The 16,771-nt window shown below is 39.9% G+C and overlaps 1 protein-coding gene across 5 annotated transcripts in view; it reads left to right on the plus strand.

The window, feature by feature from the left end:
- Nucleotides 1-1,013: 1,013 nt before the first annotated feature.
- Nucleotides 1,014-16,771, plus strand: part of LOC133482000 (solute carrier family 41 member 1-like) — a 34,910-nt gene continuing 19,152 nt past the window's right edge. The window contains exons 1-2 of one of the 5 annotated variants that reach the window (XM_061781512.1): nucleotides 1,014-1,135; nucleotides 10,537-10,883. In XM_061781512.1, the coding sequence (XP_061637496.1) occupies nucleotides 10,572-10,883 (312 nt within the window). In that variant the 5' untranslated portion in view covers nucleotides 1,014-1,135; nucleotides 10,537-10,571. The other 4 variants (XM_061781484.1, XM_061781492.1, XM_061781503.1 and 1 more) reach the window with 4 other exon arrangements.

A 16,771-nucleotide genomic window follows, 5' to 3' on the forward strand; every position in this document is an offset into this window, starting at 1 on the left:
TGCTAACCTAAAACACTTTTGGCAATTCTACTTCTCAGTCATTAGTGAGTATTTTAAGTGAAGTACAGAGAGAAACTGCAAATATACAATGTGTAAATTCACCAAACACTGGACAAAACCAGTGCTACAGACTGATGAAAATATAATTTATTTCTCTCCATATAACTAAATCAGTCAACATGGAGAATCACAACAAAACATGTCCCAGTTTGCAAACTACTACAGTAGTGTCCTTAACCAGGTGCGTTAAATGGAGGAAAAGGGGACAACTGCCCCAGGGCAGTCGGGGGGGGGGTTTGTCTGGCAACCTCCTACCCACACCCCTGTTGATAAAGGTAAACTTCGTGCGACATCAACCCCCCCCCCACCCCCCTTGACAAAACATTTTTTGGAGAGGGCCCTCCTTGAATGTGCTGTATGGGGGCCCATAATCGGGAGCGAGGCCCCTCTGCATAACATTACAACCCCAGCAAATATCAGATAAACATAAAATACTGTATCCAGCACATGTTACAATTACAGTAAAAAGAAAAAAATCTGAAAAAAAATGAAAATACAATACAGAAATAGACATTATCTCTTCTTCCATTTGGCTGAACACAGATGAAGTCACCAGCTGGATTTTTATAATGCTTAAGCCTGATTGATGTGTTGACAATTAAGCAATCGTGTTCGCCCACCTGACGGCTGTGTTTAACTAATTGGCTCATTTGACAGACAGTGCTTTGAAATTACAAGAAAGTGACATCATGATACCTATATGTACTTTTGTGTCTAATGTATACAAGTGTATTTAGTCTTTTGCAAATCACTATGTCTGTTTGTTTTGCAAAAAGTGTGACGCTGAGATTGTGCTTATAGTGGTGCAAATCTGAGCCAATGATTTTCTACTTCAATGTAAGGTTTTCATAATTGTGTAATAATTTTGTTTTTAGTGTTAATGCAATTGCAATTTTTTTTTTACAGTGTTAACTCTTTTTTTCTCCTCCCTCTTCATTTGAACAACGTGACTTGTCAGGCCATCAATTTCATGCCAAAGAAGCATGCAAGCAATATCCAGTGACTGTAGAAGCCAGTTTGGCCAATGAGCAGCCTGAAGAAAGTCCCAAGTGGAAAAGGCACAATAGCAACAAAGGTAAGTCGAGTCACATGTGCAGGTAATTAGAAACAAGATAAGATATGATCATGAAATGAGACAAATCATAAATAAATAAAAGGGTTTTGTCATCTTGCAAATAATGAAAGCTTAATTTTGGCTGGCTGGAGGCTCCATGTGTGAAGTTGGACTCAGTAATAGGAATCCATAGGTTTTAGATCAGACACTCTGTCCATTGACAGTTAGCTGGCTGTGATGAATAGCGATGACTCACAGTATACTGTACACGCAGGCTACTTACAATTACAAAAAGCATCTGTCGCAAACAAAACTCTAACGCCATGTGTGCAGCTGCTCTGCACAGGCAAGCGGGCCGGCATAATGCTTAATGAATCACGCTCTAAGATAGGAGCCTATCCCAGCTATCATGTGGCAGGAGGCGGGGTACACCCCGAACTGGTTGCCAGCCAAACGCAGGGCACATACAAACAAACAACCATTCGCACTCACATTCACACCTACGGGCAATTTAGAGTCTCCAATTCATGTATGTTTTTGGGATGTGGGAGGAAACCGGAGTGCCTGGTGAAAACCCACGCAGGCACGGGGAGAACATGCAAACTCCACACAGGCGGGGCCAGGGATTGAACCCGGATCCTCAGAACTGTGAGGCTGACGCTCTAACCAGTCATCCACCGTGCCGCCTGAATTAAACACGAATGTGTCAATTGATTGTATTCAGTTACACACTAAACATTTCAAGTATGTATAATACACATATTATAGGTTTGAGTTACTTAAAGTGAAATCAAACAGCTGGTCCAGTAATCAAATTAAGAAACACGTTCAACTTTTACCCAGTGAAGATGCTGACACAACAGAAGACAGTTTTTTATTAAAATAATTGTTGCAAAAGTAGGTGAAATCCTGTCTCTGCCTGTGTGTATGCGTGTGTGTTTGCACCAGCTTGTGTGTATGTGCATGTGGACAAGGCGATAAAGTGAGGGAAGTAGAAGTATCACATGACAGCTGGTGTGATCAGCAGCAGGTGCCCCAAGGTAAACCAGTTACAAAATATTACATTATGAAACATAAATCTCTCGGTTGCAGGCTGCAATTGTATATACATACAGTATTTACAACTGCAAATAAGTCATATGGTTATCAAACCAGGAAATTAAAAATAGCCTGATAAATAGCAACGCAAACTTGTTAAAGAGAGTCCAGAGTGGTCGCGCAGTCAGTAAGCAAATAGCAAGATCTTAAATGCTAAAAGGAGGTAATATTTCATGAGTAAGTATAAGTTGTCATATTTTTTTTATTATTTTAGATGGCAGTTTAGATGGCAGTATTGTATATTACAAAGTAATCGGTAACCACCAAGTAATTAAAGAATAGGAAGTTTTTTCCTCTGGGGATCAGATCTGCTGTCTGATTCCATTTCAAACGTTAATGCTTTTAACCAAACTTACAGTATAAAGTGGCAGAAAGCTGCAAATACACACTGACCACCACTCACTGACTGGCCAAACAGTCCCCCTGATAGTATGGCTGGCAACAAGAGATCGAAACATTTATTTATAGCAGCATTACAAATTTCCGTGATAGTTTCCACCGTCCTTGCCAAAGACTCTGGAAACACATGACCACCTATCTAACAAACACTGTGCTTATCAACACACATAGTCTGTCAGTGGTAGCCTGTAAAATTGGACAAAGACCCACACTCGCCCACTTATAATAATTGTGACATCTCACAGGTATATTTATTATAATATCCTGTTAAGGTTGCTGAGAATGGCTGGACCCATTCAGCCAGTGTGAAACTATATCACGCAGATTGCATAAATAACCAACAGCTCAAAGTGTTTTTATTTTGAATATGTATGTTGAGAATAAACAGCCGTAAACTAGATTTCCATTACTTCGGAGGTCTTTCCAACACCCATTAGAGGGATAAGATTATCCATATTTATTACAGGTTACACTAGAATAAGGCCTATTGGCATTAACTTCTCACACTTTTCCCATTGGACTAAAGCCTTGGGACATGCAGTAGCTCTGAATGAATGTATTAATGTAGCAACTAATGTAACATATAAATGTATCACTTGGGTTAGGCGAGACCCCTCTCTGCTTTTCCACTGCACAGTACCAGTTTAGGTCAGGTCAATTTGGCTGTGGGTATTCCATTTCAAAATACAGTAGTAATGTGGGAACTCAGGATGTATTCACCGGGTTAAGGAACACGGCACTTTCTTGCAGCTCTTTGCCTCTCGTAGGTGTTATCGAACAATGCACACCAAAACCAGCAGACATTCCAATAAATTGTTTCCCCTTGCCTTTAACCTCTTAACAGTTGACTCAGAATTTCATAGTAACACTTTGTCAGTTTGCACATCTCTGTAGGGCTATTATTAGTGTATTTATCAGCACTCTGCATCATTAGCACATTTGTTGTTGATCAGTATTATTGCACTACTGGACACACAATATTCCTTAATGACTCTCTGTACTTTGTACATTTGTGTTTATATCTTAAATTTATATTTTGTTATAGTGGCTTTTGGGTGTAGTACCACAGTGGTTCCAACTAATTGGGAAAAATTCCTCATGTGTTTTTAAATATTTGGCCAAGATATATTCTGATTAGGGCAGCAAGAAAACAGGGCCTCTGCAGCCGAGTAAAGACTACAGTATAATACTGTAGCACCAAGAGCTAAGGGAAAGGAATGGGGTGCACTAACGTTAGCCTCTGTGATGAAAATAATAATGATAATAATAATAATAATAATAATAACAAAAGAAACTGCAACATACATCAAAAATAAATGTGGCAGTTATATAAGGTACACATTCCACGAAGTACTGGTAACGTACACAGAAATGACAACAACAATTAACGTGACAATAAGGACGTTAATTATTGCCAAAAAAAATCCAGATTGCATTGTGGGAATCACGCGAATTGACGTCACGTATGCTTGTCTGCATCAACGTTAGCAGATAGTTTTGTAAGCCATCACATAAATCGTTACACGGCGGGTCGGCTGTCTGGGCTAACTGTTCATTACAGTCTGATTTCGTCAGAGAAGCGTTCTCAAGAATCAGTCTTGTATTTCTTTTGTTTAATTCACTTTATTTACCGATCAGCACACAGCTAGAATCTATTCAACATGAAGCTACACTCTTCTTTGTGTCCTTTTCTTCTTCTTTGCCTCTTTTTGACATACTATTTTTATGAACTACCCCCGAGTGTTCTCACTGAGATACCACAGTTGGATAAAATTGTGCCTCTATAACAAGATGACAAACTTGTGTTCCTCCTTTTTTAGTTAATGAATTATGTTTTTGATACTCCCAAGAAATGCCAAGTTTAAACTGAAATCGATTTATATTTGTGCTTTATTTATTTGTATTTGTGTTTGAAATTGCCTCACTAGAAATGTTTGTAGACAAGAAAATGCAGTTTTCTGCTATATGCACAATGTGAATTTAAGAAAAAAATACTGTTGATTATCTAAAAGAGGAAACCAATTGGTCGATCATTTTTTGGTGAAATGTCTCATTTTCTCTTGTGTTTTCATAATTGCTCTTCAACCAAACAAAAATATATTTTATCCGTTTGCTTGATTATTCGATAGAATTGTCAGTAGGATACTCAATTATTAATTGTAGCACTACTGGATGCAAATTCTCATTTGTCACAGGTCTGTTTAATGTAACTTCAGAAATAAAGTGCAAAAGTAAGGTACTATCGATCGGTTTTAAAAATAAGTCAGTTGATTTTTTTTTTTTTAAATCAGATGAATCTTTTTTGATTAATTGCGATTAATAACAGGCACCAAATACACCACAAGAGACCACATTTTGCTTTGAGATGGTATTTTAAACTTGTACTTCGATGAACAGAGAGTTCAGCACTGTACTATATGTAAATTAGCTTAGTTTTATCGGAAATCCCATCGGGTGATGTTTTTAAGCAAAATTTCCTGCTGACCACACCAGATGGAATCTCCTAACTCATCTTTGCACTGGCTTAAGCAATGACCTGATCATTGACTTTATAGCAACCTGACATCAGATATCCATCCACGGTTACGATAAAGGAGCGTGTTGTGACTAAGTCATGCATTGATGCTTTAATTTGACAGCCCTACTTTTTATACAAAAATTGATTGTGCCCTGCAATTGACTGGCGATTAGTCAAGGGTGTATGTACTCCACTTTATGCCCGAAGTTACACTGCAGTTACCTGTGATACTGAGGAAAAAGGAAATACAGATATAGCAAATGGATGGATGGATAGGTGTAATGGCCTGTTGTCCTGAAATCTATGTCCATAAATTGTAGTTTGAGTCATATAGGTATGTGCTTTCACTCGGGTGATTTGGAAATAACCTCTTTCATTAATCCATGCTTCCTTCTAGTGGTGAAATGGAGAACTTCTATTTAGTCCAATTTAATTTCTAAAACACTGCCCTGTAATTTGACTACACTTCATACCTCAACATATATACAGTAACATAAACTCCAGTATAACAAGTCTACCCACCATGGCAAAACATTAAACACGATTAAATCTGACACTGAATAAGTTTTGTATGCGTATTTCTTCCATGAAGAGCCTCTACTCTGGACTACATTACTTTATACCACTCTTCCTAATGAAGTGGCCAACTGGACGAAGATCCAAGGATCAAGAGGACCGGTTGTGTTCCTATGACTGGACTACCGCAATACATATGTTTACCATATGGATTTCCCACAAACACTTAAATGTACTAGAAGTTGATTCAGCCTCAGCAAATCCATTTTTCGAAATACCAAATTACACTTTGTATTATATAACGGGATACATATGTATCGTCAGGTGAAGAGGCTCTATTTGGAGCGTCTCTGTGACTTAATTTCTGTATTATGAAATCCAGCTTGCACATGAAGGGGAGCCACATTACAAGCAACAGTGTTCCTGTGTTCATTGCCACAAAATCCCACAAATTCAAGACAGGCAGCAGTTTATATTCAATGTTTATACTTTAAAGCAGTAAAGCTGAGCCTTAAAGGCACTCTTTGATGCTGTGATCATTGGCACTCATTACATAGTTCTGAACTTACAAATGATGTCTGCAGAAAACAAAAAAATAGATTCAGTAGTAATTTTAGGCTTGTTTTCTGATTAAATATTTGATTTTCAGCCCGATTTTGGTCCTCCCACATGTTGGTCAAGTCAGCCTGTCACGGCCTGACACGTCAGATGCAGGAGGCAATGACATTTTCTGATTGACTATGTATTCTGTGGTGTAACATTTGCCTGTATTGGAAGTCTGGATGTTTTTTAAGACAATAACAAGTGAAAACAGTGATATTGAAATATTTTAGTAAGCTTTAAACTTTGGATGGATGGATGGATATAAACGGGTTTGGTCCACTCTAAGATGTTTGAAGAGTTCCCATTGAGGACTTAACACATGCATTTCTGTAGGGGGCACGGTGGAGTTGTGTGACACAGGCGGACTTTCATGGGCCCTGCTGGCTGTCAACACCGCGAACACCATGCCATCATAGCGCCGTGTTGGTACTATTTAATCATGCTTGAACGCTAAAAAAAAGTTTTGTACGATGATATATATCATGGCAGCACGGTGGACGACTGGTTAGCACATCTGCCTCACAGTTCTGAGGACTGGGGTTCAAGTCCCGGCCTCGCCTGTGTGGAGTTTGCATGTTCTCCCCGTGCCTGCGTGGGTTTTCTCCGGGCACTCCGGTTTCCTCCCACATCCCAATAACATGCATGCTAGGTTAATTGAAGACTCTAAATTGCCCGTAGGTGTGAATGTGATTGTGAATGGTTTGTTATATGTACCCTGCGATTGGCTGGCGACCACTTCAGGGTGTACCATGCCTCTCGCCCGAAGATAGCTGGGATAGGCTCCAGCACACCCGCGACCCGAGTGAGGATAAGCGGTATGGAAAATGAATAGATGGACGGATGGATGGATGGATAGATACTGTATCATAGGGCTCGGCTGACTGCAACTTTGATTTGCACGGCTTGGAGACTTTGATATGGATAAATGGTCATTGCGACGTGTTCATACACTTTTAATCCATAACTGCATCATGAATTAGCATTTTTCTTTAGCATATTAAATTAGCGATTGAACATAATTTGGGGTTGCCATAGCTGTTGTGTTCATGTGAGAGAGTACAGCTTGGCTTAAGCGATTGACGACGTCTCGCGGCCGCCGTCCTGTTTATCATTTTAATTTAGAACCTTTTCCGCATATTGAATTTGCCATTGAACTTGATTTTGGGGTGCTAGCTGTTGTGTTCATGTGAGAGTGCAATGGTATATGATAGCAATAAGGTATAGTACCAACTTAAAACAAAGCGGTGTGTGGAAACTCAAGCAAGCTGTCTTTTTCTTTCTTTTCTTTTTTTTACGGAATAGTTGTCATTTTGGAGTTGGAGGGATTCCACCCGACAGCAACAATATATAAAACATGACTAAATACTGCTACTTTATACTATACCTTAATCCACCACTATATCAAGGTTGACTCTTCGCGGTCCTGCTATATCGCATATTCTATTTTTGTATGTATTAGTACAGTTGTTACTCTATTTTGTTATAATATTTGTACAATATTTTTGTGTTACCCATTGCCCTTGCTCTCTCAATATATGTTTAAAGGCATTTGTATTGTCTTAAAAGTGTGTTTAAAGACCTTTAAAAATGTGGTGGCTTAGGGTTAGAGTAGAGAGTATTTCTATGTTGCAGATTTCCCTTATTTTGGGGGTAGTCTGGAACGTAACCCCGATGCACCAGCTATACAATGAATTTGGCCTCCATCTCTGCCAGATGTCACACGTGGGTAGCTGTGGCTCGGTAGCCAAGGTCATCCAGTGACCGAAGGGTTGCCGGTTCGAATCCTGGCTCTGACTTTCTGTATGTTGATGTGTCCTTGAGCAAGACACTGAACCCTAATTTGCTCACAGTTGGGAGCAGCTGCCCATTAGTGTATGTATGTGAGGCTTTGGGCACTGTGATGGTGTAGATAAAGTAGAAAAAGATATAAGTGCAGTCCATTTACACAAAGACATAGAAGGTCTGTCGATTTTGGTCATGAAAAAAGTGGCATTCCAAGTGTAATTAGATATTTACCAATTGCTCCAAAACGGATTGAGGTTGTTGGAAATAACAGCCAGCTTCATTTTCTTGAGCAAAAACGACATAATACTTCAACTTCATCTTGAATAGAAACTATTTCCAGTGTAAAGTATTTCTGTTCCGTGACCGACAAAGTGCAAGTTATGTTGGCTGCTGTCATCAACCCTTGCAGAGATGGAATAAGACAGGAGGAACGAGGGTGGAGGGGGGCTTTCCTAATCTGCCAATGGCTTGAAATTCAAGACGGTGCCCCATGATGCATGCACACACTGCTTCATATATTACATGTAGTACTGTCAAGACACAGCGTACGCTCGAGAAAAATATGTTCGGAGACTCGATATAGACAGACATTTATGCTAAAAAAAACAACAACAACAAAAAAACAGTTACAGACACACGCTCTCTCTTAAAACACAGTGTAGTTATTCTTGGAAGCTTGCGGCTAGCTTGGCTACACGCACACGCACACACAAGCTCTGAAGACAAAGGTAAGGACAATAAATTCAATCTCAACCCTTATTCCCACTGTATATATTATAACCTTATGTCTGGGAGTAGAGCCGAAGAGGTTCTTCTCTAGCCACAGTGACTTGATGAGTATGTTCACTAAGCCATATTAAGAGTGGCAGTCATGCTTTTTTTAAACACTTATCTTACTGTCTACCCTGCAGAACACAGTAACACTTCCAGCCAATATGCAGTCTTTGCATGACATTAACAACATTACAGCAAAGGAAATATTATTTTCTGTGTGTCTTACTTTTTAATGCTTTATTGAACATTTGAGTTTGATAAAAGTGTTTGTGGACTGTGAATATGTGTTATATTGAAAGTACAATACAGATGGGGGGAAAACCGTTACTCGCTATATCCACATGGGGGCAGAGGCTTTCAGTTCATAACACTTTTACTCTTCTTTGCAGCCAATCAGACAGCGCCTAGTTTTGCAGCGGTTTCCATAGGAGCGATATTATGGGCTGTGCTCGTGGCTACTTCCGGCGGAGAGTCGACAGAATCTTTCTCCCAAACTCATCTGTTTTTTCCCCCGTCCCTGTTTAATGGATATAGATAAATGAGTACGGGACATCTTGGCCGCTTAATGTGTGTATTTATATTTGTTTTTGTTGTACTACCGGTTGTCTTGTGTATGAATTGCGTTGTAAGAGATGGGAAAGAAATGTTGGGTGGCTGGTTAGTAGAGATTGCATGCGCTCCTCGTAGTCCGGCTTCCCAAAAAAAACATGCTTCTTAAGTTAATTCAAGACTCAAAATTGTCCATAGGGTGTGATTGGTAGTGTGGATGGTTGTTGGTCTATACTGGTTACACTCCGGTCCGTCACTCGCTTAAAGTCAGCTGGGGTAGGGTCCTGCTCTCGCGACCCTTGTGAGGATAAGAGGTATAGAAAATGGATGAATGGGAAATAATAAAATGGCTCTAAATAGATCACTTTTATTAGTCCTACAATCGGCAAATTTACAGAGTCCAACTACTCGTAAAAAAAAAATAAAAAAGATGCACTCTGCATATGCCTGAGTTTTGTCTTTAATATAAATGCATTCTCTGAGAAATCAAAACATTTTGAAAATTATCGACTTTTTTTTATTATTTTATTTTATTTTTTTACTGGAACTGCATCTGTGTCTGATTGACAACAGAATGTCACATGATTTTCGTTGACACAGGCTCTAACACTTAAAATGTCCATCAATGCATTTTCGATCGTGTTTGTCCACATTAGGGTTGAGAGTGAGCTAGAGCAAAACCCATCTGACTTTTGGTCGAGAGGCGGGGAACACCCAGTATGAGCAATTTAGAGTCTTCAATTAACCTAACATACATGTTTTTGAAATGTGGAAGCCGGAGTACCTGGACAAAACCGACCCAAGCATGGGGAGACATGCAAACTCCCAACAAAGGAAGGCCCAAACTGAGATTCGAACACACAATCTTTCAATTTTTAGGTGAATTTGCTAACCACTACAGCACCATGCTGCCCACTCTAAAATACTTGTGAAAAAAAAATGTTTTGCTAAAAACAATAAATACATAACCTCCAGCAAAGATACATATGTGTATTTAATTATACTGTCTATTCTAGTGTAGATGCCATGCATCAATACATTTTCACTCATTTCTTCAACACTGTAAACGAGATGGCATTTCAAAGTATGGGATTTATTGTACACAACAAACAAGTGTAAAACAACACTATTTTACTATCTTCTTCTTTAATCCTTAATCTTGTAATTTATGTATTTCTAGATTAAACCAGTGCCAATACTCCCAGCAAAGACATCATGCCTGGCGAAGACAAGATATCTCAACAAACCCGTCAAAGGAAAAAGAACAAAAAGTCCCGGTCCAAAGGAAAGGCCCCTGGTGCAGGTCCCAATGCAGATCTGACTGGTACCTTGAAAGGACACGATGAGCTCACCGTACCCCCCATCCTTAAGCCGTTTCCAAAAAAAACATCCGAGACGAGGACCAGAGTAGCGGTAGCCAAAGTTGAAGAGGAGTCATCCCAAGCAATATGTCTGCAGGTTCTTTTTCCATACCTGCTGGCTGGAATGGGAATGGTGATGGCTGGGATGGTGCTAGATAATGTACAGGTGAGTTTATTCAAAAACATTGTGTTATGTTGTTGCAGCGCAATGTTGCATTTGGATGACTGGAAAATTTGTATATTTAGCCAAGCATGGCATATTTATTAAGGAGCTGTTGCTCTCATCAGTTTCATAGCGCTAACAGCCATCAAAGAACTCTGCTGACACACAGAAAGAAACAAAGGGTGTGATGATGCAGGCGTGCGTCCTATAGCACAGTGTTCCGCAACCTTCTTTGCACCGCGGACCGGTCAGGAGTCGGCATTTTTCTCACGGACCGGCTGTAGTGGCGCACACGTACACACACACGCTTGCCTCGCTTCTGCTTCCTCCTTCGCCGTTCGTGGTGCGTCCACTGTGGGCGCGATGCAGGAGTGGGGGTCGGAGCTCCACAATGAGAGTAGACTGTGAACGCAGTAAAATTAGTTCTGCCTGTGTCGAACAACAACCTACGACTCTATCTGTATCACAGCGGACTTGGTGCATTAGCGTTAACTGTTGCGATAAACCCGTATTTTAAGTAGGATTCCTGATATAATGTTGTTTCGTTCGTGAACGTTTCGTTCAAAAGAACAAATCTCTTCAGTAAACGTAATGAACTGAATTACTTTATGTAATGATTTTGTTCTTTGAGCTCTCCCTCCGTTAGCCACCCCGCTCGGACCGTAAACAGAAGTGTTCGAGCCGGCTGGGACCGGAAACGAAAGGGTTCTGTGCAGTCTCGACGTGTCAATTGAGACGCGCAGCTGGTGCGGCGGAGAAGATCCGGTCAATTTTCAAAATAAAACACATTGACACGCAAATTGCAATACAACAGAAATTATATAAATTGGTCATTCTTTCTCTGCGGCCCAGTAACAAATGCCTCACAGCCCGGTACCGGTCCGCGTACCGGTGGTTGGGGACGACAGCTATGGCATGTGTCCTAGCGCCTCACTGTGGCACAAGCATAATACTGCACATCAGCTTGGACATATAGTCAGTGTCTCTTAACACTGCATACCTGATGCTCTTACCTGACCTCAGTTGAGAATAGGACCGCACGATGTCGGAAAAAATGACATTGAGATTTTCTTTACCCTGCAATATATATTGTGATGTAAAAAATACAGAATAACAGCACAAATTTCTCATTTTACCTCTTTATAAAAACTATGCTTAGTTGAGCGCAAAAGTATACATTTATTTGCATGTAGTTTAGCTGTATTAAATGCACTGTAGTATTGAGTATTAGTCTGGCCAGACAAGAAGTTAAAATCAAGTCATTCAATGCCCAGTTATGCTGTACAGTAGTCATTAGCATATTACTAACACTATTCATTTGTTGTTGTTTTTTATCAATCTGTTATTTTACACGTGTTTTAACATGCATAAGTATTTCTATATTTGAGTGCATTAGGCAGGCGTGTAATTGTTTCCTGTGTCCTCATTAATAGTTATCATTCCAAAAAAAAACACTGAGCTGCTCCGTGTGTGTTGTTTGATGGGTTATAATGTACTATACTACCATTATAATCACTTTACTTGATACTAGCATTATTTTCCCAATGACAAAGACCAAAGGGATTGGAATCTTGACCTCTTTTCATCTGGTAACAGAGTCTTGTCTATATAACATTAACATTCAACTGAATAAACTGAAACTAGATTGTGTTTATATGCTTGTGAATTTATGTGTCCCAAAAAATACTTTGGCATCAATATTTAAGTTCAGGCAAAGGGGCATTTGTTGTGTATTGGTTGACATTGCTGCTTTTTCAACTGTTATCAATGACCCAACACAAACCACTGGACCTCTCTAGATCCAAGCATGGGTAATTGTGAGGTTTGTGTCAGGAAGCAATCTGACATCACAAACTTAGCCATACTGTACAAGTTATGCAAGTTAATAATACTCTAGGCTCTCTGTGGCGGCTCCTTTTGGAAGAAGCTTGAAAGATGAGATGATATTAGTTCAGGCAAACAGTCTCAAACAAATTTTATTAGTAGGTAGCTGTTTATCTTCATATGGGCTATATGAAGCCCTGTACAGTACAAATGTAGTATGCACTGCAGATGTACAAAAAGAAGGGAATGGATGGAAGGGAAGGGTGGGTACGATATATGGAAGGTTACTATAATCAAATATAAATAAGGAGGGATGCTGTTAAGAAGAAAGTTATGGTCACACTTGGTCATAAAGAGCCAGGTTGTGAGGTAGACCATTGTCGAGTGTTAGTGTGTGCCAGTAGGCTTGTCATTTCCTTCCTGGATTAGAAATGATGTCCTGTGGAGACGGCCCTTCCTCTTTATCTGCTACGTCACAGCAGAGTGGAGGGGAGCAGAGCGGCACTACCCTGATATTGTACAACACAGCAGAAACACTGGAGCCAGTCATACACCAGATGCTTATTACAGGATCTTTCGGATTGACTTTTGAAAGCGCGGACCTGTTTTTTTCCCCTGAGAGTGGCACTGGACGGACAGCATTAGAAAGACTGCTCGCTTCAGACTCATCAGACTGATTGGACACTCAATATTAAATTGTCACACTATCATTTTTGTTGACGACCTGGCTGTGGTTCCGCTCAGGATGTCAAGATTACTTGTGACTGGATCAAAATGAGGACCAACTACAACGGAGACTGCTTTGAAATCAGTACTCTTTTGTCATCTCAACCTGTATTTTCATTTGAATAACTTTTCCTCCTGAAAGACCAGTCGATTAAACCCATTTTGAAAATGTTTGGATACACCAAGAGTTTGACAGTACATCTGGATCAGCGAGACGAAAAATTGTGATCCATGGCAGAGTAATAGTGTTAATGTTCCCAAGTGGTGCTAATAAATGGATCACTTCATCACTGCTGACTCACCATGGGTCACAGATGCCACGCATCATTGTATGGCAGGTGGAAAAGAACAAGTAACCTTAAACTTTAAAATGTAAAGCCTTAAAAATTTAATGAAACCACTGACTTACAACACCTAACTCATCACTTAAATCTAGTGGTCGAAGTCATAGTAACTTACAGTAAATGTGTGTATAAAATGATTGTAAATGGAAAACATTTTTACTTAATGTAACTTAACCGTGTCACCTGTCACGTAGATATAACAGTGGAAGTTACTTTTAAAAATGCAGCAAATTATCCTTTTACAAATCTTTTTCATCACTCTTGAATTAAACTTATCATAATGTTTCACTTTTTCCATAAATGTAACATTACAAGTTATAAAACTAGCCCAAAACCAACATTGTAACTGTGTTTAGTGTTGTATTTTACCTTAAACTTAACATCATGTTGCAGGTTATAGGATTTAACCCAAATTATTCTCTTGACTGAAATCTCAAACTTAAATGTCTCCCTTTACACTTTAACAAAATGCTGTAAGTTATAGAAATGGTCATTTTAAATCATTAAATTGAATCCCAAACTTAAATGTATCATCATGGATCAAATCAATGTTATGCTTTTAGGTTAGGCCCTCTGTTTAAGGTTGTCACTTGCACTAGTCAATCAAATACCCAGCCCATTTATTACGAAACCTTGAATTGACTTTTTTTTTGGGCCTTGATTGATGCTTCATGTCATGTGAGCTTCTCCTGGAGTCAAGGTTAAAGGCTGCCACTATTTCTGGACTTTTCCTAACATAGTACTTTTTTTATTGACGAACCTTTGACTTTGATCACTTGACAAAGACCAGCTGAATGAATACATTCATAATTTTCCTCAAATTTGTTTCTTGCCTCAACTGCCTAAGCTCACATCTTTACATTTCCTGGGATGGCACGATTCTTCCATCCATCCATCCATTTTCTGAGCCGCTTCTCCTCAGTAGGGTCGCGGGCGTGCTGGAGCCTATCCCAGCTGTCATCGGGCAGGAGGCGGGGTACACCCTGAACTGGTTGCCAGCCAATCGCAGCGCACATAGAAACAAACAACCATTCGCACTCACAGTCATGCCTACGGGCAATTTAGAGTCTCCAATTAATGCATGTTTTTGGGATGTGGGAAGAAACCGGAGTGCCCGGAGAAAACCCACGCAGGCACGGGGAGAACATGCAAACTCCACACAGGCGGGACCGGGGATTGAACCCCGGTCCTCAGAACTGTGAGGCTGACGCTCTAACCAGTCAGCCACCGTGGCACGATTCTATTAAACTTAAATAACACCTTCACGTAACATGGCAGTGACTCATCTTGAGCTGGAGCTTTGCTACCAGGGGAATAAGTTACGTGGTGTGACGTGGAAGCTGACATACTCGGAATATGGTTTTCTACCTGAGAGTGCTTGGCGCATTGCGCTGCAGGTCATGGTACCATTCCTGGTGTCAGGCCTCGGACTGGTCTTCGCTGGCGTCATCATGGACCTGATACAAGTATGCAAATCTGTCTGATAAAGTATGTGTTAGAGTTCTTGCTGACAAAATTACGAACAAATTAATATACCGTGGACACTTCGCTTTCGTAATTATGATGTTCTAAAAACTCTGACTAAAACCAAATTGTAACAAAAACTTGAACAATATTTCCCATAGAAAATAATGTAAATCTAATTAATCCGTTCCAGGCACCCAAAAATATTAATAACAAAATACATTTAATAGAGAAGAGCTATCATGTTACATACAGAAAACAATGTCAAGTAACTAAATGACTGATAAAATAGCTGACTAAATATTTAACATCACTTTTACCGTGATGGAAGATGGTGAGGAGGGGAGAGGGAGGAGAGGATATGAATGTCATAATTCGCCGATCCGGTGAATGACGTCATTGATCGGCTCTGCAAAAGACATTTACTCCACGTTGTCGTCATGTACAGTATATTTAAATCCAAAAGCTAGGTTATTTTTAGCCTTATCGCTTGTCTTTTGACTGTAAATATCTGACCGCCAATAAAGTTTTTTTTTTTTTTTTTAAACATGTCGGCGGTGTGAGACAGACAACACGACTGAGACAGACAACATGTAATGCCTGGCTCAGACTACAAGACAAATTTGGTCTTTCACTATTGCACTATGTCAGACTACTCCACCCCATTCCGTCTTTTACGATCACGGGTCTTTATCTTGTCAACTCAAATGTGACCGGATACACTTGTTACGCTTTCATTCAAGGGTTGCTTGAGGTATGTTCACGTACTTTGTGATACGATACGGCTTGCAAGCAGGCAACAAAACGTTATGTAGCCTAGCAAGCTAGTGCTAGCAGTAACGGTTGTACGTAAACATGCCAGTGTTCTGTCGAATCATGCTTTAAAGTTTCAGTGTGTGTGAAGTAATTTAGTTGCAAAAAAGTAATTTAATTACAGTAAGTTCACACACATTATTTCTCTAATGTTGTAATGTTGGTTTGACCTGACTGATGAGAATACATGACCTGACTAGAGAATGCTTTTGAAGATACTCAGTATACAGTACACAAGTATATACAGTAAATGAACAATTCATTTAAACAGACAGATTGCTCCATCTTGTGATCGGATCGGTGATCGGCCCCAAAAATCCTGATCGTGTAAAGCCCAAAAAAATATATATATAGCGTTTATCCAAAGAATTCCACACCTGATCGGTCGTGGCCCGGGCGGCGCTGTTAACCGACAGGGTGCTGGTGGAAATTCAGCTACTGTGGGTCGAAGACAAAGGAGAGGTGGAAAGCGGGTTCTTCTGCAAAAAGAGAAGAGGAAAGCGCAGAGTCTAGAACTGAATGTGGGAACTTCAAATGTTGGGACTATGACAGGAAAAGCTTGGGAGTTGGTTGACATGATGATTAGGAGAAAGGTTGATATATTGTGTGTCCAGGAGAGCAGGTGGAAAGCCAGTAAGGCTAGAAGTTTAGGGGCAGGGTTCAAATTATTTTACCATGGTGTAGATGGGAAGAGAAATGGAGTTGGGGTTATTTTAAAAG

Source organism: Phyllopteryx taeniolatus, chromosome 1 (assembly GCF_024500385.1).
Source record: "Phyllopteryx taeniolatus isolate TA_2022b chromosome 1, UOR_Ptae_1.2, whole genome shotgun sequence".
Taxonomy (NCBI): Eukaryota; Metazoa; Chordata; class Actinopteri; order Syngnathiformes; family Syngnathidae; genus Phyllopteryx; species Phyllopteryx taeniolatus.